The 24,680-nt window shown below is 40.7% G+C and overlaps 1 protein-coding gene across 1 annotated transcript in view; it reads right to left on the bottom strand.

Annotated features, from left to right (window-relative positions):
- LOC310932382 (plexin-A1-like) overlaps window positions 1–24,680 on the bottom strand; it is a gene marked incomplete at both ends in the record, with an annotated part of 220,644 nt that overhangs the window by 8,538 nt on the left and 187,426 nt on the right. Inside the window, 9 exons of the mRNA XM_083895692.1 lie at window positions 1,469–1,659; window positions 4,952–5,048; window positions 5,155–5,258; window positions 5,977–6,136; window positions 6,686–6,832; window positions 13,365–13,431; window positions 13,864–14,022; window positions 14,883–14,980; window positions 18,909–19,057. Of these exons, the coding sequence (XP_083751818.1) occupies window positions 1,469–1,659; window positions 4,952–5,048; window positions 5,155–5,258; window positions 5,977–6,136; window positions 6,686–6,832; window positions 13,365–13,431; window positions 13,864–14,022; window positions 14,883–14,980; window positions 18,909–19,057 (1,172 nt within the window). The remainder of the gene's footprint in view (window positions 1–1,468; window positions 1,660–4,951; window positions 5,049–5,154; window positions 5,259–5,976; window positions 6,137–6,685; window positions 6,833–13,364; window positions 13,432–13,863; window positions 14,023–14,882; window positions 14,981–18,908; window positions 19,058–24,680) is intronic.

The following is a 24,680-nucleotide window of genomic DNA, read 5'->3' as shown; positions in this document are numbered from 1 at the left end:
TCTATCTATCTATCTATCTATCTATCGCAAATTACAATAACTCCATATCGCTGTTGAGACAAAAACACCGAAATCAAGACACTCGGTAATATAACATAAAACACTCATTTAAACATTCAAGATGTTTTCTGGTAAAAATCTGGTTTAAAAAAACAACAAAAAAAAACAGTTTAATTTACAAATTAAGGAGAACAACACAAGGTGCAGAAAAATAAGATATAGTAACCAAAGTCTAATTTTTGTTCTCTCTCGAATTGAAATGAAACCACTTCACTTTTAAGAGCAGTCACTCAGATGAAATCAGACCAAATTGCCATCGTCTCGACCTCCAACTTTGATTATTTTTTAAAATGTCCATACTTGAAGCTTCTAATATCATCCAGACACCTCTCATATGGCCGCACAAACCTCTTACTTGCTATCTACTTCAGTGTTGCCACTGAAAGACAATAACTGGACAAAAGCATCTGACAAATTCACATTTGTAAATGTCAAATGCAGAGCACACAAAGACCCCTCAAGGACAGTATGTATGTTAGTATGTTCCTCTACATGAGCGGTCTTATAGACCTTGAATGTGGAGCTAACTATGAGTCAAAATTCCTATTCATGTGCGGCACTTCCGCCGTTTCATTTCCTCCATGTATCTGTGAATGGAGCAAGTCTGCTTTCTTGCAAACACTCCTAACTATTGATTAGAAATGGAAATGGCAGGTTAGTTCCACGTCAGTGTAACAGGGATGTATGATTATTAAGATTTTCTGCCAATATCGATACAAATACATATTCGCCTGTGCTCAACTGCAGAGGTCATTTAGTTACTGAAGTGATACTAACAATCATTGTCATACTAACGAATCAGTTGGAGAGGATGCAAGAGAAAAAGTCAAGGAGGTTGTAGCCTAATCCGCCTACTGTATAAGTCACATCGGGAGATGTTGGTGTGTTTGCCAGTATCGAATTATATATTTTAAATAACATATCTGTATTGATCTATATCTCAATATCTGCTGATATCCGTATTGTGCTGATATTATTGTGTATCCTTACCGTGTTATTAGTGGGAGGATTTAATAAAAGTCAGTAAAAACAACTGTTTTTTAATGACACAACCATATCAACTGTTACTTGGGGACACCAACAACTTAATTCTAATTAGCTGTGGTTTCATTTGCGGCTGCTGACGTCGCCTAGGAAGTCTTACCAAGCCATGTCTATGATACTGGATGATCTTCTGTATGTTTATTTTTAGACAGTCAATTAAAAAGACATGGGGGCGCTATGATGGCGACTTCACATTTTGGGGTTTTTAGCCACAGAATGTTTCCTTATTATTTGGAGTAGGAAAAAGTTTGCACGACACTTTGAATCCATATTCCCGTCTATATAGAGCATAAAACTTTGCAGGTATGAGTTCCCAGTAGTTCTTTGTGCTGTTTGAGAAGTTTTTCCATCCCTGTTGACTTACTTTTGTTGCGAGCAGCCTGGTCAGGTAGATCTCCGAGACCATCTTGCTGCCCCGGTCGCCCTCCCTCTGGTCAGAGTGGTCATGGTTCTTCACCAGATGCCACAACTTGGTGCCACTCTCCAGGTCAGGAGTGATCATTGGTGTCCGGGATCGTAGGCTGTCTGGACTGCTGGCCGTCCTCAGCATGCTCTCTGCATCCGAACACACAGGAGAGAACAATTATGTCATGCTCCTGTAATTCTGTGAATGTTTTACCAGGACAAAATATACCGTTTAAATATCTCGCCCCCACTGGTTTCTCTGTTATCTGTGTCAGTTTTATTATTCATGGTGTGGGTGTCAAAGTTGATTAGAGCAAAGCAAAGAGATGCATATCTGTGAGTGTTCCATTAAGGACTAAAAGGGGGAAGAAGGGAGCAACGGGAGCAGGGAGGTGAGGTGCACAGGGGGAGATGACTATCTGCTGAGTGGCTCCTGCTCTTGGGATAAAGAGAGGATGTGGAATGGGATGGAAGATAGATAAAAGAGAGAGAGAGAGAGAGATGCTGATGCACATTGCAGCTCTTTTATGTTTGGTGAAATGATGGAGAGGAAGAGGGGAGAGTGAATGTGGCGGAGATGACGGGGGTTTGCTAAATGGACAGAAAGACAAAACATCTGGGGAGAGGAGAGGACAAGGAGAACATAGAGTAGACACATGAATGACGCTGAGTGGGATGGCGTCTAGTGTTGTTGCTCTTTTCAGCAGGGTGCTGAGTGGTTTTGATTCCAAACCTATCATTGCTACTGGTGGTCTGACATTTAGGCTTGTTCATAAACGCAAGCCGCTCACACACACACACACACACACACACACAACACACACACACACACACACACACACACACACACACACACACACACACACACACACACACACACACACACACACACACACACACACACACACACACACACATACAGAAAGAGCATAAATAAACACACAGCCAACAAACCATTAAAAGAAAAATGTATTCAGTGTAAAGCAACGTGGCTGTCGCTACGAGTTTTAGCAGCATGAGAGTTATAATGAAGAGGAAAGCGCTGGTTTCAGAAACTGGATCAACCTGAACTACTGTACATCTCAGTGTATGTGGTAAAAACGGTTCTTCTGTTCCAATTCAAGTTCCCAAATAGATGACATCTGTTGAAAAATACCATTATGTACTTCAATAATCATAATCTAAAAAAAAAAACAGAATCACTTTGCTTTTAGTATTAATGCTAAAGAAACAGTTTCTTCATTTACAAAATGGATGGCTCAAAACTAATCATTTGTTTGGTTTCTATTGCCTGATATAATATCTGCGTATTACTGCTAAACAGCTATTTAGTTTCCACTGTTCCATAACTCTGCATATAGTAGAAAAGCACTTTTACAGCTACAGTGGGTGAAGTGAATGTATTAACTTGTTTGCGTTAGTAAATAACACTTTTCTGCCTTTTAGTTGTCATCCAGTTGAGGACCATAGACATAAAGTCAAAAGCCAATGTTAAATAATGCGACAGAAAAACTTTACTGACTGACTGCTTGATTAATTGATTGATTTGTTGATCGCTTGGTTTAAGAGGCCGGGTTGACTGCTGTAATAAGGCTTGGCAGGGCAGCAGCAGCAGAAACTAAGTCTCAAAGACAGTGTGTTGCATAGCAACCGTATCACACTCGGTGCTGGCTGCAAAGAGAAACTTTTTTATTTTTTAAATTATGCTTCATGAGAACTTTAAAATACTTCACTGAGTTTCATTAAAATGTGTCTCAGTAACAAATGACCATACTTGTTTCACCATTTTAGGAAGAAAAGTTCACTCCAGGCCATTATATGTTGTGTTAATGTCACTGCTGCTCTGTCACAGTGGCCCTAATTAGTGATACAATCACAACATATCACAGTCTTGGGTGACATCATACACTGTTAAGCCCTTTTTCCGCTTTCCACCTATGGTCCCACCTCTGCTTGACACGACTCGCCTCGGCACAGCACTGTTTAGGTTGGTTTTCCACTACAAAATAGTACCTACTCATTATGGGTGGAGTCATCACCGCATGAAACTGCCGTGACTTCGCTTTACATGCGACCAGTGGTGGAATGTAACGAAGTACAAATACTTCGTTACTGTACTCAAGTACATTTTTCACGTATCTGTACTTTACTTAAGTAGAATAAATAGTGCATCCTTTTTTTCCTTTTACTTCGTTACATTTTGCAGCAATTATCTATGCTTCTAATCGTAGGAGATTAACGCACATTTTTAGGATTGTTAAGTCTTTTTTAACTGATCCACAGTTCTGCATTGTTTGGCTGGATTCTTGTGTCGAACGTCGTGCTCATGCCTGTTCCTGTGACGTCACTCTGACCATGCATAGTATCGCCTCAGCTCGCTTGGAACCTCGCCATAGCAGGTACTTAAAAAAAGTACTAGGTACCAGGTACTATCACTAGTAATGCAAAATAACCGCGCCGTGCCGAGGTGAGGCGATTTCAGTCGAGCCAGTGGAAACATGCCATTACTGTGATATATGTATAAACAGGAAGGTGTTTGTTTCAGGTAATAGATATGTCACATATTTCCACTTCCCCGAGCGCCCAAAAAAGTATGTGGTAGAAATCACTTAAAGAAATCAATCAGCATGAGCACATTGGCTATTTTTTTCTCAGCTGATCTTTAGAATAACCTTTCAAACTTATCTAACATCTTTGCTCCGTTTTGCTGACAATTTCCACTTCTACATTTATCTCCATCCATTGGTTTCACTCTCAGGTGATATCATCAGTATCTGAAAAGTCTCGTGTTACATTTCATCCAGTGGGCAAACACACATTCACATTTTTATGTAGAGAAAAAACAACAACAATTCAACCCTAAATGTTTCATTTTTCTTGTCATAAATAGTTTGTAGTAAATCCCGGTTGAGACAACAGAAGGCTGGAGGCAATTATAGCGGAAATATACTGTATATGTGAGGGTTATCACCTGCTTAGTATGAGACAAGTGTTTATTTTTTTTCCCTACACTTTTATCTTCAACATAGTCTAATTTTCTGGTGAAGAATAGTAAATTGATGTAGGGGCCTCAGTCTATCCGTTTATCTGACTGCCAGCTATTCTGTGTGTGTGTGTGTGTGTGTGTGTGTGTGTGTGTCAGCTGGGGATCGAGGCATCCACTCTAATGCCTGTCATTTATGGACTGCTTGGAAATAGGTGTGGAATAGCCTTGGCCTGGGCTGATAGCAGCGGATAAAAAGAATTGCCATTCACTCAGAGGGAGGTGAAGAAGAAAAAAACGAAGAAGGAACGGAGCCCAATCATGGCCGTGAAAAGCAAAAAAGAAAGAGCAAATGAAAGAGATAGAGGGTGCTGGAGGGAGGCGGGCAGTCAAAGAGATGGGAATCATTGACAGAATGATTTAAATAGGATCGGGTGACGAGGAGAGGGGGAGTCGTACCGTATCTGCTGAGGCTCTTGGTGAAGGTGGACGAGTTGGAGATGTTGTAGGCAGAGTTCTGCTTTGGCACCAAGGCGATCACTGAGCCGTCTGTCACCTGCACCGCAAAAAACACACACACACACACGCACCACAATGCAATGTGAAAGCCACTCAGCTGTCAACTCTGGTTTGTTCCTGTCATGAATGCACATCAGTGATACCTGATAGTGAGCCAACGTGTTGAGTCTTTTCCAGTCGTTGTCAATCTTGGTGGTGACATCTTCGTCTTGCAGGATGATTCTGGCCAGCCGACCTTGACGCCATTCTTCAAAAACAAGGATTTGAAATTTAAAGAAACACAGAACAAACAGAAAATGTGTTGGTCTTCACCGTTAATTAAGAACCAATATTAACCTCAAAAAAGAACTACCGTACATATAATTAAGACCATGATCCGATGGATTTGAGAACCGATCACATTTGGTCACAGAAGAAGCGTTTAAGAGGGAACGGAAGACTCATGATAATAATAATGATAATGCAAAGTCTGAACAGGCCCATGGTCTGTGCTCTGTTTGTAAAGTTACTTTGAGCAGTTGTAGTCTTATTTTTCAGCTCCCAACAGCTTTACAGAGCATTTGTTGAGGTGAGCTTCTCGAGACTCATTGTTTTGTTTTTAAAGCCTGCAATGTGGCAAACTGCTTTTGCAAGTTACAGTTTTCAGGAAAAATAGTTGAATAAACCCACTCTACATATACAGTATATTATAGAGTGTGTTTATAAAGCAAATCCTCCCTTATGGGACAATTACGCGCTGAACTGAACTGGACTACTACTACTAATTCTGTACAGTACAAATAAACCAATCCATAAAAAAATAAACACATGACTTTCATTTTGGTCTGGATGGTCCTCTTGAGATCTTATCAAGAGTTTGATACAAAACAATCACCATGGCAGTCAGGAACAGCTCTCAACCCCTCCTTACTGTACCAAAACAAACCAAACCGTACCATGATGTGGAAACAAAGCATGTGACTTACCCAGGTCCATATCAGAAGCCTTTGACCGTTGTGAATATGGGCTGCCCTTATAAACAGCATCCAGCAGCTTCTCTTTGACCTGAGTGATGGTGTCACAGTTCAGACACTTGACCGCCACCTCGGAGGAGTGGTCATTTTCTGGGTTTACGCAGTGCAACGTCTGGCGGAGGAAACAAAGCAAAAATAATGAGGTTAGAGAATGAGTTCTGCCATGAATGAATGATCCTGAGAGCATATCCACACCTAGTTTGTTTGTAGCAGCTATTTTATAACCTGGATGTTTTCCTAGTCTATTTACACTGTTTGGGGAAATGATAACTCAGGGCTCACACTTGGGTGCCGACCAAAAACAACTCCAGGTTTGACTGTATGTGTCCAATCCAAGCTTGGAGTGCTTTGTTTGGACAAACAGTGGTGATGAACAGTGAGCAGCAGTTGGGCTGGTTCACAGCCAGATCACATCCTCACTTCAAACATCACTGGACGCCGAAGCTTCATGTTTATCCTGGACAAAAGCCTTCACCTGGGTTGAGTCGGCAGATCGATTGAGGGAGAGGATCCTGCACACATTTCTACCGCGGACTGCTTTAAATGTGTTTTTTTTAAGATTATCATCACTGTCAAGTGTGACGAAAACTTCGCTGCTCATGCAGTGATTCAGAGCAAAGCAGACAGACACGAGCCTTCAAGATGCTGCGGGTTTACTGACCAAGGTTTTGTAGTCAATCTGTTGCCTGATGAGCTTGTCCTCACTGAGGGAGTAGCGGGCTTCTCCTGTGATGGCATCGATGGGTCCCTTCTCCATCTGCTGCTTGATGGCACAGTACAGCATGAACAGAGGCTCCCCAGCACATTCCTTGTTTTGAGAGAAGGCAGAGAGAGAAAGAGAGAGAGAGACGAGTTAGCAGCAGATCAACCGAATAGCGGGGTCTGTTTCTGCAATGCCTTTCATTTAAGTCACTGCTCGAGGCTTAAAGAGGGGAAAATGTCCAACAATCCACAACTCGCAAGAAAGATGAGCGAACAGACTGCTGTGACCCTCCGGTTGTGTGAAATATAGAAAATGTGTTAAAACAAAGCATTGATATGATAAAATGGGATTCAAGTGATTCAATTCAAAGACAGTTTATGAAAATGTTTGCAAGGCACTATGGGAAAATAAGACATCCCTGTCAGACGTACACATTTCTAGACTAGATGAGCACAGTCGTGAGTTCACCTGGAAATCAGTGTCAATAATTCAAGGTAAAAGGTTGACAAGAATGCAGGTGTATAACCATCCAGCAAGAGGAGGCTTATATAATATATGATATGCATATTAAAGCTGAAGTACACAGAATCAGCAATGTGCAGCAATAATTGCCACCTTTTGAAATCAAATTATTACTCAGACATAGGTGGCCAACCCCAGCTTTAATGCAATGATTAAATGTGACAAATATGATTTTGACAGAGTGAGAGTTTGTTGCATTGCTGTTGTATTGTGTCGTGTGTTTTTGTTCTGCTTAGGTCTTGTGTTGGAGCTTTCTAACTTTCTGCATCTTTTTCATTTGCATTTTCTTTCTTCCGCCTCCTCTTACGCCCCGCTTTCCCCACGGTGGAAAAGTTTCTAAATCAAATCTCTCACTTAAATTTCAATTTTCTCTCCTGTTCTCTATTCATTTCCAACCCTTCCACCCAAATGTGTTTGCCTCTGAGCAGGAAATCATCCTGCAATAGCCTGAACTCCAATTTGACTACTTGATGCCCTCAGAATTTACACCATGTATTTGGTAAACGTCAGTGTCTACTTGTGAATGTTCCCCCAAACAGTTCAAACGAGTCTTTCATTGATCATAATGTGCACGCCATCATAAAATAAAACCTTCTCCTGCAGCCACATGGAGCTTTATTTGAGTTGTGACTCAATAATGTGCATTCCAGGTTAAAGAGCACACAGGTTTATCCTCCATTAAAACATTAAAGCCATCTTCTAATGGAGGCTAATGAGTAAAATGAGCACATTACAATTAAAGCCTTTCATGTGTGCTGTAATATGCTCAAAATCCTCCCACACCTCTTTATTTGCATTTCCCATCATTTCTAAGGCAAGGATTATTAAAATCATACCATCCGCTGACTCCTTACACAAGCTGGAATTCAATAAGATGCAGAAGAGACACAGTCTAGATGTATTGAAGCGTCCAGTGTGTTAAACTTAAGAGTGGTTATTGGCAGGAATTGAATAAGCTACTCATAAGTTTAGTTGACAGGGACCATTTACTGAAGCATGTCTATAACAGAGTTAGCTAAATGGCTAATTTGCATTTGTGTCGCATGGTGTATGTGCTGCATTACTAGGTATTCGGAGGAATCAGTATTTAAAGTTTCCCCGTAGAATTGATGTGCGTTGCCAGAGGCGCCGCCGTGTTGCGTTCAATGTACGCTGTCTATTCTACAGGTAGGTCACGGTGAATGTTGCTCCTATAAATGATATTGCATTTTGTTGGGGAAAATGCTGCTGAAACTCTTTGTGGGAGTCATGCTGTGTTCTCCGTGTTGTTGGAGTGTGAGACTGGAGGGGGACCGTATCTATTTTCCCCGGGTCCTATGTTCCCCACTTTGTATGTGACCAGGGAACATATGACCCTTTCTCTAACCCTAACCCTAACCATTTTTCAAAAAAAGGGTCCCATGTTCCCCCGTCACATACAAAGTGGGGAACATAACTTAGGTACGACCCCGACAGGAGGATGTGTTTTGTATTGTGTAATCCCGAGCAAGCTCCGCGCTCTTTATTACGATTTATGGTTGTTAATTGTGTTCGCGAACCGTGCGCTAGCTGAAGAGAATGTGCGCGGTGTACTCTGCAGCTGATGTGTTGCGTTCAATGTACGATGTCTGTTCTACAGCACATGCTCGTCTCGTCACCATCATAGATCAACTTTTCTGTGAGACGCACTTCCCCCCGCCGGCAACATGAACAACTCCGAAACACAACGCAGTGTAGCAGCGGGCGGGGTGGCTGGGGGAGAGTGTGAATCACATGTAGATCCACTTTATAATACAAATGGTTTGTTTTTAAGATACGCCTCTTGAGTGTAATTTAGTAGACATTGCTTTTACAACAGTTACAGCAATTCCATCTAAGCATGCATAAATGTATTAAACTTAATAAATCTGAAAAAGACACTTTATTGTTTCCATTTGTCATTCTGTCTCACAAAGCAGACGGGAGTAGATCATCCTTTGCACAACTACAGATGTGATATAGCAGAAATCATTAGGGATCAAATCGTTTTTGAATAAAAAATCGATTTTTGAATCGAATCGTGAGATAGTAAAGAGTCCCACCCCTATAATTTTAGTAAGGGCCTTTGACGTAGGGTGCAACTTTGTGCCACCATGTTGGACACTGGAATTTAAAATACGCAGTACTGTTTCCAGCAAAGTCTGTCATTTAGCAGTTTAGTACAGAGAGGGAATTGTAAAAATCCTACACTGTAACTGAACTGGAACATAACATTTTTTCTTTTGTTTATTGTTCACGTGAGGGCTTATGCAACCACCGGACACAGATGTTATAAATATGGATCCCACGCCTCTGTCAAAGACACTCGCCAGTCAATAGTGTCTTTAGTCATCACTCGTGCCTAAGGAAAACTCTCCTGACCGTGAGCAGCAGTTTAGAGAGGGGGGCAGTGAAGAAACATCACAGCCAATACTCATCCAGATGAGAGTTTAATGATCGACCATTTGGCGCTCAGGGAGATACTTCAGGATGTGTGTGTGTGTGTGTGTGTGTTGCAAATGTGTGAGGTCCAAATGAGAAGAGGGGAAAAGTACCAATTCATCTATTTCACCTTCAAGCACACTCAGCGACACACTTTTTTTTGTTATCCTTCCTAACACAAATTCCATCCTTTCCCCCCTCCCTCTCCACAGTTTTCTCCCGGCTATTCATCTCTCTCCTTATTTTCTCGATTTCTTCTCTTATGGTCATTCATTCATACGGTGTTTTCGTCATGTAATTAGTGCAGGCGAACTTGTAGGATTTACATGAAGACATTGTCATGGCAATGAGTTTTGAAGGATGATTGTCAAGGAAATAGTAGAAAAGTAGATTTTTCAGCTTTATGAGCTCTATTTATGTTTGAAGACAAGGGTGTGCATAATATACTCTGGTGCATTATTGTAAAAAAAAAGAAAAAAAAAAAGAAGAAAGAAATTAAGTGTACAAATCACTCCCACAGGGTTGTAAATAAAGAAAGTGTGAATGGGTGGGACGTGAAGAACCCATTAAATGTATCTTCATCTGTTTACTTGCCTCCATACACTTTGTTTTAATCACTGATGTGCCGTCAGGGCCTGCAGTGCTTGACCTGTTAAACCCTATAAATAGACTTCAATTAGATGATACCAAATTGGAAGTGACATCTTCCGCCCTACATGTGACCTGTCCACATAAAGAATGTGATATGACCTGCAGTAATAATGTATAATTGACTTAACATTTTCATTCTTTCTTCATTAGTCTCTCCTCTCGTCTTCCTATTCAACCAAAAACCTTCCAGCTATGTCATCATCATCATTATCATCATCCTTGACATGATGTTTATATTCAGGTAGACTGTTGGAAACACAGTCACTGGAGGTTTGAAACGTTCTTTTGAATAAGTCAAAGATGATTAGGGTGAATAAGCGAACGGTAACATTTTGCAAAGATGTCAATAAAGATGTTTTAAGTATTTTGCTCTTCTCTTTTTATTGTGTTTCTTATTACCATTTGTCTTATAATTACCTAAATGGTGTTCCTTTAAATAATATACACTGTGGAGAATGCACCAAGCATTTCTATATCACATTTATTCTTGATTGTATATTTGTACATGCAGAAACAAATACAACTGTGAACCATTTGTTTTTTTTTACTGTGTTAAACCAGACTAGGATTTCCCCCTGATCTTTTACCATGAGCCTTATAGGAGCATGAATTAGAAATGCGGCCGTCACCACAGACTGAACTGTGAGAGCGGAATCACACGATCCTTATCATTATGTTTGCAAATTAATAATCTGTAATTTGGTCATTTTTTTTGAGACATCTTTCCCCTATGTCCTTTCTTTTTAGTTAGTTTTCCTACTCCTTTATTGTGCCCTTTGCTACATCGACCATTTCCTTTTTTTTTTACTTCTGCCTCCTTCCATTTCCCTTTAACTCCTAATTGTCAAGTCTAGCCTTATTCTTCCTCCCTCTCCCCTTACACCTCTAACCCCCTTTCCTCTTCCTCCCTCCTGCCTTCCTCATTCCAATGGCATATGCTTTAAGAACCTTGTTAGCAACTGGGCCAATTAGGTGTGGAGCTGCTAACTCGACAGAGCGAGCATACATCACACTGTTATGCTTTCACTGGGGGTTTCTGCCTTCCCCCATTCAGCCGTTGCATGTTAGTTTACAAAATGTACCTTCGGCCTTCATTAAGGCTCCCTAATTGTACGCTGATATTAACATTCTGAGGATGTAATGATGGCTATTGCTGTGCAGGGAGATGAAAAAGGCTCAAACTCACTGGAAAGTATAATTGAGTGTAAAACTATTGTCTGGGTAAATAAACAGAAACGTAAAATGGACGCTTTAGGTGCTCTTCTCGCTGGCCTCCCTAAAAAAGGAATCTAGCTCAGCTACAGTTGCACGACCATCCATCATCTACCGCTTTATCCTCCACAGGAGGGTCGCGGGAGGTGCTGTGCCTCTCTCAGCTGACATAGGGCGATGGGCGGGGTACATCCTGGACAGTTCGCCAGTCCATCACAGGGCCACATATAGAGACAAACAACCATTCACTCACACCCTCACACCTACGGTCAATTTAGAGTGACCAATTAACCTAATCCCCAAAACTGCATGTTTTTGGACTGTGGGAGGAAGCCGGAGAACCTGGAGAAAACCCACGCACACACGGGGAGAACAAATGCAAACTCCATGCAGAAAGGCCCTTGTTCCTACTGGGTGCTCGAAGTTCAGTTGCATGACCAGGACCCGAAAATTTCTTTTACAATTCTTTTTTTTTTTTCGTCTTTGTAATGGTCTTAGCACCATTTACCTATCAGATTTGTTTTTAAGGTATGAACCCAAAAAACCCTCAGGTCTTCAGGTAGATGAAGCCTTTTAATTATTCCTAAACTTAAACCATTTAGCGAAGAGGAAAGTTAAAAACATGGCTTTTAGCTGACTATTACTATTTGTTTTAACTCGTTTTAGTTAATTCCAGGACCCCACACAAGTGATGTTATTCTACCCTGTAGTATCCTTTTACCTTTCATTGTATCATGTTCTTGTTTATCTTATTCGTCGTTGCTTACAGTACTTTATTCGATTTAATTATAACATACTTTTATGTATGATTTTACTTATCTATTTAATTTGATTTGTTTTACCTCCTGTTTTCAGGTGTTTTCTCTATCTTCGAGAGAATTCAATGATTTTTCCTCACTTCAATTCCTTTCATCAACCCTTAACTTTTGCACTTCATAATACCAGCTATAAGATGTATAAATATAGTTTGATTGATTGATTGATTGATTGATATAAGCAAACACTGAACTATAAACATGCTTGGTATACGGCATAATCATCAAAATAAGAGAATGGCGACCAACATTTTAATTTATAACTGGCTATAATTATGATCACATTTCCCTCACGGTGTTAATAATTATTACGCCATATGAGGACAACATCAAATGTTACAATTTGGCATTAGGAGGAGAAGCCAAACTACTGCAAGAAAGGAGAGAGAGAGAGAGAAAGATACATTTCTCTTTCCTACTTTAAGAAGCCAGTGACAGGTAGAGGGGAATAAGAGACGGCGAGGATGAAGGAAGAAGAGAGGGCACGGGACGACAGCATGAGCGACGTCTCACCCCCTGGTGATGAGAATGACCTTAAGGCAGAGAGGAGACTGACTGCAGAATAATGACAACAGAAATGCCCGCTGATGAAAGAGACATCAGAGGAAGGGGAGCAAAAAAAAAGACAGTGAAGATGACGTGTTAGCGTCAAGAGTGAAAATTGTGTGGAGATGATCTGAGCGTTCGAAAAAAAAAAGAACATTAAAACAAGTGAAGGAGATTAAAGGCACGCTGCTGGCAGGATTTGATTTTCCACCGCACAGTATTTGCACTGTATTAGCGAGGGAAGGAAAACAGGAAATTCCGTTTAATAACCACACAGAGATTAATGCAACAGAGAAATAAAATAAGCTGCAGGGATTTAATAAAACTCTTGAACACAACAGCAGTGAAAATGCATTGAAAATCTTTACACAACATTGCTTTAATCCCTCTTAAATCATGACTGTTATTAAGCATTTATATGATGAGTATGATCGATTGTTTTGCCGACTTACCTTGAGGAACTTGTACAGGAGAAATGTAAACCAGTTGGTCAGCATTTTCTCAGCGACAGACTCCGTCCTGAAAACACAACAGGACTGAGTCAAAATCAGGATCATAAAAACACAGATCATTTACATTGATGGCATGTCATTTCCTTTTTTTAAGCAAGATCTACATCTTTTGGTAGTAATTACAGGAACAAAGGAGATAAGGTTCATTAGTGTTTCATTATGCTGAGGTGAAACGTCAGACGTTTTATCTCACAACCTCGTGAATAAAAGCCTCAGTGTGCTTACACGCTTGATTTTGTCTCTAATCATACAGGTCCTCAACATATGTGTCCTCGGATCCTCTGGCAGGCAACCACCAAAAGGAAATATTAAGAAATGATTCATTAAAATTATCAGAACAGAAGAGGACACAAGGGACAGGGAAAGACAGAGGCAGATGACCCGCTGTGGTGCACCCCTAAATGGAGAAGCCAAAAGAAGAAGATTCATTCTCTCTCACCTCCGCAGCAGCAGTTTGGGATGGTTTTTGCTCTCCAGGTTTCGGTCTATCAGGTCCGATAGCAGCTGCTTCAGGACGCCGGTGGCATACTCCATCTCCCCCTGCAGAGCCGTCATGATCAGAGACGCCACGTTGCCCCTGTCCCTCATAGAAAATGACCTAAAGAGACATTACAACTCGGTCAGTGGAATGTAATTGAGCAATGTCACAAAGTTCAGCTTCTTATGAGTCACATTTGAACCTGTAAATCGAAAAAAAAAAAAAAAAAAACTTTAATTAAATGATGCTATAACGGCTGCTAATTCAAAACAATGCTTTTCCATTATATAGTTCTAGCATGACTCAGCTCGGCTTGACTATACTATTTTTTTTTATTCTTTTTTAAGGATGGTGCTTTTTTGGTACCTGCTCTGTCACAGGAATCAAGTGCTGAACTGTAGATCAGTTAAAAATCGCCTGTATTAGAGACAGCACTGCCAAAGCCGGCAATCTTGAGTATACGCTCCGGTCAAACAGGAAGTAATTAACTAATATTATTATTATTTTTTTTTTTTTTTAAATAAAGCTTCCAAAGAGTGGTCCTGTCACACAGGTATGTGAGTTATGGCGGTCTACTTACATACATTAGCTTGTTTTTTATGGTCAAAAACTCATAAACGAGGTGATGGTGCAGATACACACCAAAAAACAGCGTTAATTGGAACTTCCGGTCTGTGAGAGCTTTAACTCATTCTAATGATTCATCACACTGAAAAGAACAGCTTTACTTGTGATGTCACTGCAGAAGTGCTATGACGACCGTGCCCACGTTGAGGAGCCGAGCGGAGCCGCTTCGTGCCAGAATTGTATAATGGAAAAGTGCCAACAGAGATCCCAGTGAACTTCAACTGTAATTGTTCTCGACCTTATTCTTGCAGCTTTTATGTTACTTTTCAAAAGCAACAGACGTCGATGTCAATTAAAACGGCTGAAAACTGTGGGTAAAAAAAATGAAATTAAACAAAAATAAATAAAGACACCTCTGAGCCTCCAGGGTTCGTATGAACGTCAACAGGAAGTGCTTCTTCGTCAGCAGCTGGCCAAACAGCGTGAGTGCCTTTTCAACATTGGCCGGGACCTGAAGAAAGACACAGAGACAGAAACGTTAGAGCAGGAAATTCTCACTGTAAGTTCTTAACTCTTTTAAAAAACGCAGCAAACTTATAAACCCCCCTTAGTTGTAAATAATGCACTCTCTGTATCTAAATAAAATTTATTTAGATACAGAGAGTGCATTATTTATTTAACACTAATTAATGTGTAGAAATGCCTTAAAGCCAGTGCACTTGTAAATATGAATACACATTTCTAACTTAATATCAGTGTGCATTTCAATGTCTAAAAGAATGACTGCACACGCAGAATTTAAGATTGGGGCAAAACTGGCAACTGTCTTTCCTGCTGCATGTTATTTTAGCAGATGATGTGACATAATCATCGTCTTGACCTCAGGGTTGGATGTATCGGAGTCATTTGAACAATGACATTGTAGATTTTAGCAGTCTGGCTACTCAGACTGTCTATTTTTAAATCTCGATCCTAGACTTTTGGAGTGTAATGATTTATGTAAATAACCTTTTTTTTGATGGCTCAGGTCTTCTTCTACTTTTTTTTTTTTTTTTGACCAATTTGCACTTTGAGTCATCTATTACTTCAGATAATTGAAAGCCTGTAAGTGAATCATTTAATAACCCGCTGTCACCTGGAACTCTGGCTATTTATCAGTTCAATCACATTGGCCTGAACCTGGTCTGACATGTGAGCGATTCTTCTGTCACACAGAGGAGGAAGGAAGAGATAGAGAGGAGGAAAGAGAAGAGGGCATGTCAGGACAGTGTGTGTGTGAGTGTGTGTGTGTGTGTCAGGGTTGGTGTCGGAGGTGCGCCCCTGCTTGTTCCAGTGGCTGGCACCTGTCACTACTCATCAACAACACGCTAAACCCCCCGAAGACGCATCGCTGTCTCTCACTCACTCCGTCTTCCTCACTGCTCCGGTTCTCTCCCTCGCATTTATTGTTGACTGTTTCACATCACTGGTCTTTCATCCATTTTAATTTCTCCTCCACTTCGTCATTGTGTGTCTCTGTCACACACACACACACACACACACACACACACACACGCGTGCGCGCAATTTCCCCTTCCCTCTTCCTCTCACTCTATTGTCATCCTTTTGTACCACTATAATATCTATTCTTTTTTTTAAGTCTTTCAACATGCCATGATAAAGTGTCTGGGCCTTTCTGGAAAGTGCAATGTGATATTGTCAGGGCTCAAGAGTGTATTGTGTGTGTGTGTGTTCATGTGGGAGTCAGAACCAAGACAGAATGAATAACCTTGAGTGTCTTGAAAGGCGCCTTCAAATAATACTAATACTGCACTAACACTGTCTTTTAAGTCCTGATTAATGAAGCCTGAATCACTTTTAACTTTACTTTTATAATATGATGTTATTTTTTTTTTCTCTTTTATTATGTCATGTCTGTAAGATGTTTGTGAAAGGATGGAGCTGTCTTAAAACTGCAAATCAAATCTACCAGGTACAAATAAAGTGACATGACAGAGAGAGAGAGAAAGAGAGAGAGAAGAAAAAGAGACAGAGGGCATAATTGGTGTGTAGTATGGCTGTCCAGATTAGTGAGGAGAGCAGTCACACAGAGCAATAAAGCTAAGAGCATTGGTTAGCCGGACCATTGGATTACACCGGCAAACCCTGAGGGAAATATAAAGAGAAGGGGAAGGAAGTCTAGACATAACTATAAAATACGAAACATCTATGGCGGGCAAACAATAACTTCAAAGCACTGCTGAAGAACCAGATAGTAAAATGGACTTAACCACAACATGCAGTACTTATCCACGACAGCAGCAACAGCAACAGCAACAGCAACAAATCTTTATCTTTTAATTAGGTGTGTGTCCTGTCCTATCATATCATGCCCTGTCCTGTCCTGTCCTGTTTGTCTCTTTCCTAATATTTTTGAACTAGGACAAGGAGTGTTTGGAACAAGTATCTAATAAAAAGACGAGACAGAAAAAAGTAGGCGAGACTTGCTATTTTAATACACTTAATCAACATTTGACAATTTAATTGGAACGTCTTTTTTTGGTGTGTGTGTGTGTGAAATTAGTGTTTCTGGTATTTCAGACTGTAAAAGGTGATCGCAGAACTGAATTTAGTGTTTGACTATCAATGCTAAAAGCTAAATCTGTATAAGTCTAAGTAGGAATTTTATATTTTTGATTTGATGGTAGATTTTTGATCGTAAAACACTGTTGAACTCAAACCCTTAAGTGGATTATGTCGCAGAGCTTTATATGAGTCTGCAACAGCAGTAAACTGAGGGAGTTAAAGCAGATTTAACCCACTGCTATATCCCTGCTGGGAAACACTCTTTAATTACTCCGTGTTCTTTCTTATGTTGTAGTTTTCAGTTACAGCTGGGAACCATAATTAGCTGTTTTTTCCTCTCTCACTGTGTCCAAGGATGATTCTTTGTGTTTAATCACCACTGTCCCTTCCAGCCAAAAATAACAGAGGATAAATCACTGACTGTTTTTCATACAAATATAATTCCACTCTCCGGATTAGAGCGATTAAATGAAGCTGTAAAAGGTCAAAAGAATTATTCCGTCGACTTCAAAAAGTCAGTGCTCCAATCAAAGTCAATGGAGCAGCGCCACATTCTACATCTTAATGATACTGCTGATTACAAGTTGGCTCTTTTTTTGAAGCTTCGGAGGAAACTGTATTCTGTTGACATACAATTAATTCCACTTCAAAAGATAAAACGTCCACGTAAATCTGCGACATCTCTTCATTCTGCTGTGCTGGCGCGTAAGTTAAATGTAGTGAGTTAATGAATAAATTAACAGTGGCATACAGTACACTCTTTGGCCATGTTATAAGGTTATTTTATTTTTCTATGTTATTCCCCTTGATGGGCTGTGTCAAGCAATACTATAAGTGAGGGAGTGTTTGTGTGTATACACCAGCAGTACAGGGGTGCTGTAGTACTGGGTTTGAGGAGAAGTAGAGTTCACTTTGCTGTTGTTCAGCATTGTGTGAACAGACATGTAATTATATGATTAAATTGTTAAGTGACTTTGAATGTGGCATGGGTGAATCACACAGACATAAACACTCCTAATTTACTGGGATTCTTTCCCCCCTACAATAGCCATCTTAAGAGTTTGCAGAGAATGGTATGAGCAGCATTTTACTGCTTAAAAATGCCTCCTCGATGCCAGAGGTCAGAGGCAAATGGCAGCAGTGGTTTGAGATGATAGAAAGGCAATAAAAACTTAAATAGCATATAGCTTCATATAGCTTGATATAACTAGCAGAAGGACTACAGCAGCAGAAAACCACACCAGACACCACTCCTGCCACTTTATTAAATGTACTCTATACCTAATAAAGTGGCTGAGTGTATAATGCGGGTAACAATCTCAGCAACTCTGAACCTTTTCGCTCTTTCTCTCCTCTAAACCTCTTGTTACCTCCGCCCCCCTCATCTTTAGCTCCATCTGTGCTCCCGTTTTCCATTTTACCTCTCTTTATTCTCCTATATCTCGTCTATAAAACCTCAATTTCAGGCAGTTCTTAGTTTCAAACTATGCTTCCCAACATCATGAGAATATGACAAGGCTCTGCCCCCAGGAGAGCAGACTAACGATGTCACAGAGGCTCTTGAAGAGTCGTTCACTTGCAATGAGACGAGCTGAATATGAGGGAGGTGAAACATAGGCTAAAAGATTGTGTTAAGGTGAATCACGTGTCAACTTCCACATATTTTTTAGCAAGGCCTTATTTTGCTGAAACCTATCATGCGCTAATGGTTTAAAAGATATTTCTATACTATTATATCCCAAGTACTTCTTGCTGAGTTAAATTAGTTTTTTAAGTTGTTAGTTAGTTTGTCAGTGCAGCAGCCTGAGACTAATTTTTTATTGCTGTTAAGGTTAGTTTGTTTGAGTTTCAAGTTTGATTGGTGGTGTACTGACCCGTACCTCCATCTCCTTGAGCACGGGGTGGTCCTCGATCCCAGGGAACAGGACCCTCATCGCATAAGTCCTATAGTCCAGGAAGGGAATCCCGGCCCCGTCCAGCTCCTGAGTCAGCTCGTGGATGTCTGTCTGAAGTTCAGCAAAGGCTATGAAAAAGATAAAGATGGAGTGAAAGTCAGCAAAGTTAGGTTATTTTTTTGATGCTATTTGACGAATAGCAAACAATATGACATTTGGTGTTAGGTGGTTACATCATCCACTTTCAAACCTCTTCTGTCAGAGAACATCTTAAATAAATGACTGCAGCACAGGAACTGAGCTGAACATCTCTCTGTTTTCTATTTTTGTAGCTTCCTCTTACTTGCATTTAAACTTTTTTTTTATAGAAGGTTGCAGCACTTTTCCCTTTGTTTTCTTTCTCTGGCCTTAATGAGTAGTGCAACCAAACAACAAGAATACATCTGAAACTGATTGAATTTACAGTCACTGTTCAAGCATCTTCATTGGCAGTGTGGTACTACATTCTCATTATATGATGAGGTTATGTTTTCATCGAACGTGGGAATTATCTATAAAGTTGTCTGTCCTACTTCTAGTAACTGCCTGTCCTGTACAGGCAGATCGATCTGAATATTCTCTGACGGGTGGAAGATCACCCAAGTATGTTTCCTGATGATGTCAGTGATCAAAAACATAAAAAAAAATCATGAAATCCCTATTTTTTTATGATGGGAAAAACTAAAAAAACTCAATTGCTCTCGTTTGATCTGAATGAAATTTGGTATGCGTATGCAGGATCAGACACTCTACCTTCCAACAACTATTTAGTTATTTTTTTCTTCTTCATTTGCTTCTTATTAGTTGTACAGAGCTTTTTAAAATTATCTCAAATTCCATTGAATATTTACACTGGTCGCACGGTGTTACATTTTTCTTTTGCCCCATACAGCTGACTGACAGTCAAGCTCAACCCTGACTGTAACATGCCATTTTAATCTGGTACCCCAAGGCACAGAAAAATTAGGAATAATACCAAAATGAAGGGTGCCAAAAAAAAAATGGTACCAAAAGGGTACCAAAAATGGCACCCTTCATTTTGGTATTATAACTAATGGACATGCAAAACAAATACAAAAAAGTACTGTACCAACCGATCTGTTCCAGTTGATGGAAACACGGCATAAGGTTCATGCGGATTGATCCAGATTTGGCAGTGGTCCCATTTAACAAGTTCAGATGTGTATATCTTAGGTACATCCGAAGAGATCAGGAATAATTGTCATACTTATGCTATGTAAGATGGTAAAAGGTATAAGCAGGTAAAGTTCTATACAGATCCAGAAGGTCTTGATGATCCAGTGGATACAAAAGTAATTCCAGGTCCTGGCATGACAAATGTAGGTTTGTGCTCTCTGAGTGCTCTTGTCATTACTATTATTATTAAAAATATATTGAGTGCACAATGAAGTACCGTTAAGCTGTTAAACTGGTGTTCCAGAGCCTTCTAAGGAGCAGTTTTTGTAAGACATTGACAGTTAGTGCCACTGACTCCACAATACCCACTGGGCTATGAAGAGCCCAAACTCACCAAGATGGCTGAATTATACAGTGACAGTTTCTACTCTAATCTGTTGATGCTATCACCCTGTAACACCATGATCCCGTTTCCATTATGTTATGAAACGCAGAGGTCGTAAGGTTATTCTGTAATTACATTTTCCTTCCACATTTTGGAACAGATCACAGAGATAAAGACAGTGAACACAGGAATAAAAATGCAAGATTACAACTGAAAGTGTGCGACAGCACCATAAACAGGATATATGGGTCAGATGAGGAGGCGGCCAGACACAAATTTGGGAAGGCAACGGCGACAGTCAGAGAAAACTGTGTATAATTTTAGGGACAGCATTTAAGGCTTTAACTAAGGACTTGACAGCAGGGCTTAAAATTAAACTCTATGATGAGGCAAGAAGCCCACAAAGGCAATAAACGAGAACTAAAATGCCGACCAGACACAAACGTAGGGGGAATAAGAGGAAAGGCTGACATTAGAGCACAACAACAAATCCCAAATCAACAGTTCAGTTACTTCATATGCAAGTAACGTCACTATAGTTTTGTATGATAGTCTTATGTGATTCAAGACCACACATTTCAGCGGAAGTTATGACTGAAACTTGGAATGGAATTAAAGTTCTTCCTTTGTGTCTTAACCGTTGTTAATTCAATCTTTCTTTGTCCAACAGAAGACCCAAGTGCAGTGGAATGAAAAGTGGACCCCAGCCCCGAGGTGAGAAAAGCAGAACCAGGAAACAGAAAACAAAGTTCCTGGAAAGGAAAGACAATTAATTGCATGAGTGGATAATTATTAAGAGAGCGACGGATGAGTTTTCATGCATAATTTCCCCCAGCTGTTATTGGCCTGCTTAGTCCACAAGAGGGATGGATAGGGGAGGAAGGAGAGGAGATAAAGGAAAGAAGAGGGGGTAAAGGAAAAAAGGTGCAGAAATAAAGACGAGGATGTGGAGAAAAGAGGATGTTAAAACTCCAGGGGAGAGAGGGCAAAGATGATTAGGACTAAGAGGAAGAAGAAGTGGACAGAAGAAGAGATAAATGAGGAGAAAGGACAGAAAGGCAGAGGGAAAACAAAACAACATGAAGTAGAATGGGAGAAAAGAGATAGGAGAAAATGATGTACAGCATAAAAAAAGAGAAAAAAACTATGGGGTAAAGAATAGAGAATAGCATATTGACATGTTAGTGATTTACCAGCTTGTAGCGCTTTTATTTCAAAATAAGGGAATGAGGGTTGTGTGTAGGTTTAGACATAGATCACCTGGTTAGGGTTGGGAAAGGATTCCTCATAGTGTAAAAATCCTTGACCGTAACCTTAAGCTAGACACAATTTAAGTCTTTGCCCAAAGCTCCTCAGAAATTAGGTTTGGCCTCACGAGGACCAGGTTTTAGTCTCTAAGGGCGCTTTCAAACAACTAGTTCGATTATGTGATCCGCACCAGGCAATACAATTGTTATTATGTAACATATGACTCCAGTGTGGTCCGCTTTCACACCAGCAAACGAACCAAAATTGGCCCGATTGACGTTTCATCAATGTGTATATATCTTTCGGTAGAAAACGGCCAATTTTGACTCACTATGGAGCAACACGTTCGCACATTGCTAATTGCTCTGATCTTCGTTTATTACATTCTCTGTATTGGCCATTTTTGGCAAAATATCCAATTTGAGAATGAGTCGCGGCTGCGTCTGGAGAACAATCTGCTGATGCACTGGAGTCGGCGTAGACGTATAGCGCGTCATTTCAGGCAGAGACGCGCTATTTTCATGAATGTGGTCGTGCTAACTATGAGACGAAGATTGCTCCAAAGGTCCCTCCCGAGTTCGCGTTCTCACCAGAGGGACCGCACCAGAGTCTGACATTTGGTGCGGAGTCAAGCAGACCGAGACCACCTCTTTTTGGCGGTCTCGGTCTGCTTGATTTGGTGCGGACCCGAGTGCGATTGATGCTTTCACACCAACGAAAACGAAACGAACTAGAGTTTTTGGTTCGAATGGATCGTTTGGTGCGCACCAACTGCTGTTGGTGTAAAGGCACCTTAAGAGGAGTACTGGGGCCCACGGTTGGTGTAGTGGTTAGCACTCTCGCCTTTGCAGCAAGAAGGCCTGAGTTCCGGGTTCAAATCCCGGTTGGTGAATGATGGTGGTGGTCGGAGGAGCCGTTTGGCGCACATTGGCAGCCATGCTTCCATCAGTCTGCTCCAGAGCAGCTGTGGCTACACGTAGCTTACCACCACCAGTGAGAATGTGTTAATTATTAATGGTCAATTTGTAAAGCGCTTTGGGTGTCTAGAAAAGCGCTCTAGAAATGTAATGAATACTAATAATAATACTGGTCCTGAGAAGGTCAGTTTTTATGCCAGAACAACACATACAGGTACACACACACACACAATTGTACAGTATTCTTGCTGAAGACCATCACAACTAAATGGCTAATCTTAACCCTTAACATAAACTTGACCTAAACCTAAACCTAAAACCAGGTCTTACCCTAAAAGCAGCCTCTTTTAAGGTGTGAGAAAATGCCAAAATGTCCTCGCTTCCTGTGGTTGACAGTTCTCACAAAGACACACACACGTACACAGACAAAGAGAGGTGATAAGTGAAGTGTCAAAAAATGACACCGCTCTGGTCTTAAATTGACATGTAAACAAAGCTCTGCTCGTGAATTCATTAAAAGCTCATTTGCATTTTGTTTGGTCATAGAGCATCTGAAAGACATCTGTGTTGCCTCTCCTGAATGAGAACGTGTCACTTGCCAGTCAGTAGGTGTCACTTCTAATGTGTAAGTAATAAACCATGACTGATGAGATACTACTTCACATCATTGTCTCCCTCTCAGTCGACCGACCCAAACGACCCTCGTTTCTCTCGGCCGAAAAACTCTTAATATGAAGCAGCTGACCACGCACACAGTGGACCGCCCACTTCGTCTGTTCCTCCGCCCACACATACTGTCTCATCTCTTTGGGCCAGCTGGGAGTGCAGTCAGTGGGTTGTGGGATTAAAAAAAAGAGGCCGTGCTTAACATCCTGGAAAACTGAATGGTTTTATTCTATCAGACTCCTACACTGTCTGGCTTGTGATTTTCTTTGCTGTGTTTCGTGGAAAAACTAGAATAATTTAAAGCGCCACTTAGGTAGGTTTAGAGCTGTGACACTAGTTACATCCAAACTACTCCATTTTTATTTAAAACACATTCATTCTGCTCCAGATACACCTGTCACTCACACTACCTCCACATTTCAGAGCCTCAAAAGTAGAAGCTTAAAAATGCGACTGGTTCCAGTTTTATTTGAAAAGTCACACAGGCAAAAATGGAGCTCTTTGGAAACTCACTTCCCCATTGGTTCTTATCAGCCGTGACTCGTCTATCAGCTCACATTGAAAAACTCCATTAAAGCAGGCAAGAACTATGCAGGGTTTTCTACCCTAATTTAAAAGTGGGGTCTCCACTCCCCCTACTGTCTGTCAGTGGAAAACCAGCCTTGCGAAGTCTCAGCGATAGCATTATTTTAGACATCCACCATGGCAGAGCCAGCAAAAAAGAAGCAGAGCAAACCGTTGTTGGAGGAAGAAAGGAAGAGGGTCCATGCACGAGTAAACATCAGAATGGTTTTATGTGAATGGCGAAAAGCATGGAATGGATATGGCTCGGAGGCTTGTGTTCGCCGGCTCCATTGAACAGTGATATACAGTTTTTTACGACAGTGAGGATAAAGCGGGAGACAATGCATGGATGTTTATGATAGTGTTATAAAAATATTTACTCCATAACTGTAGGGGGAGCTCCATAGATTTTAAAGGCAGAAAAAACAACACGACTTGCAAAGTTCCGCTTCTACACTTCATGACTGTTGCATCTTATTTGAAACAATCTGTGAAACAAACAAACTGCAGAGGATCAAATTAACTTCCTGTTTACACCGACACTCACACGCCCAGTGCTTCTGAATGGTTACGTTTTACTTCTCATTTTGAGTTGTACAGAAAATGCTTGTAAATGCTGTTTATATAAATAAATAAATAAATAAATCACAATGTAACCTTGTACAATCACTGTGTGTGTCTGTCACTGTATTGAGCGTAAACTCCTGGGCTGTCTGTACATCAGTCATGTAGAGCGTTAGTGAAAGTGTGACCTCACATAAGGCCCCTCTCACTCGTTGTCAGCGTCCTCACCCA

This window comes from Microchirus variegatus, assembly GCF_963457635.1.
Source record: "Microchirus variegatus genome assembly, chromosome: 9".
NCBI lineage: Eukaryota > Metazoa > Chordata > Actinopteri > Pleuronectiformes > Soleidae > Microchirus > Microchirus variegatus.
This window is presented reverse-complemented; position numbering and strand designations above follow the sequence as displayed.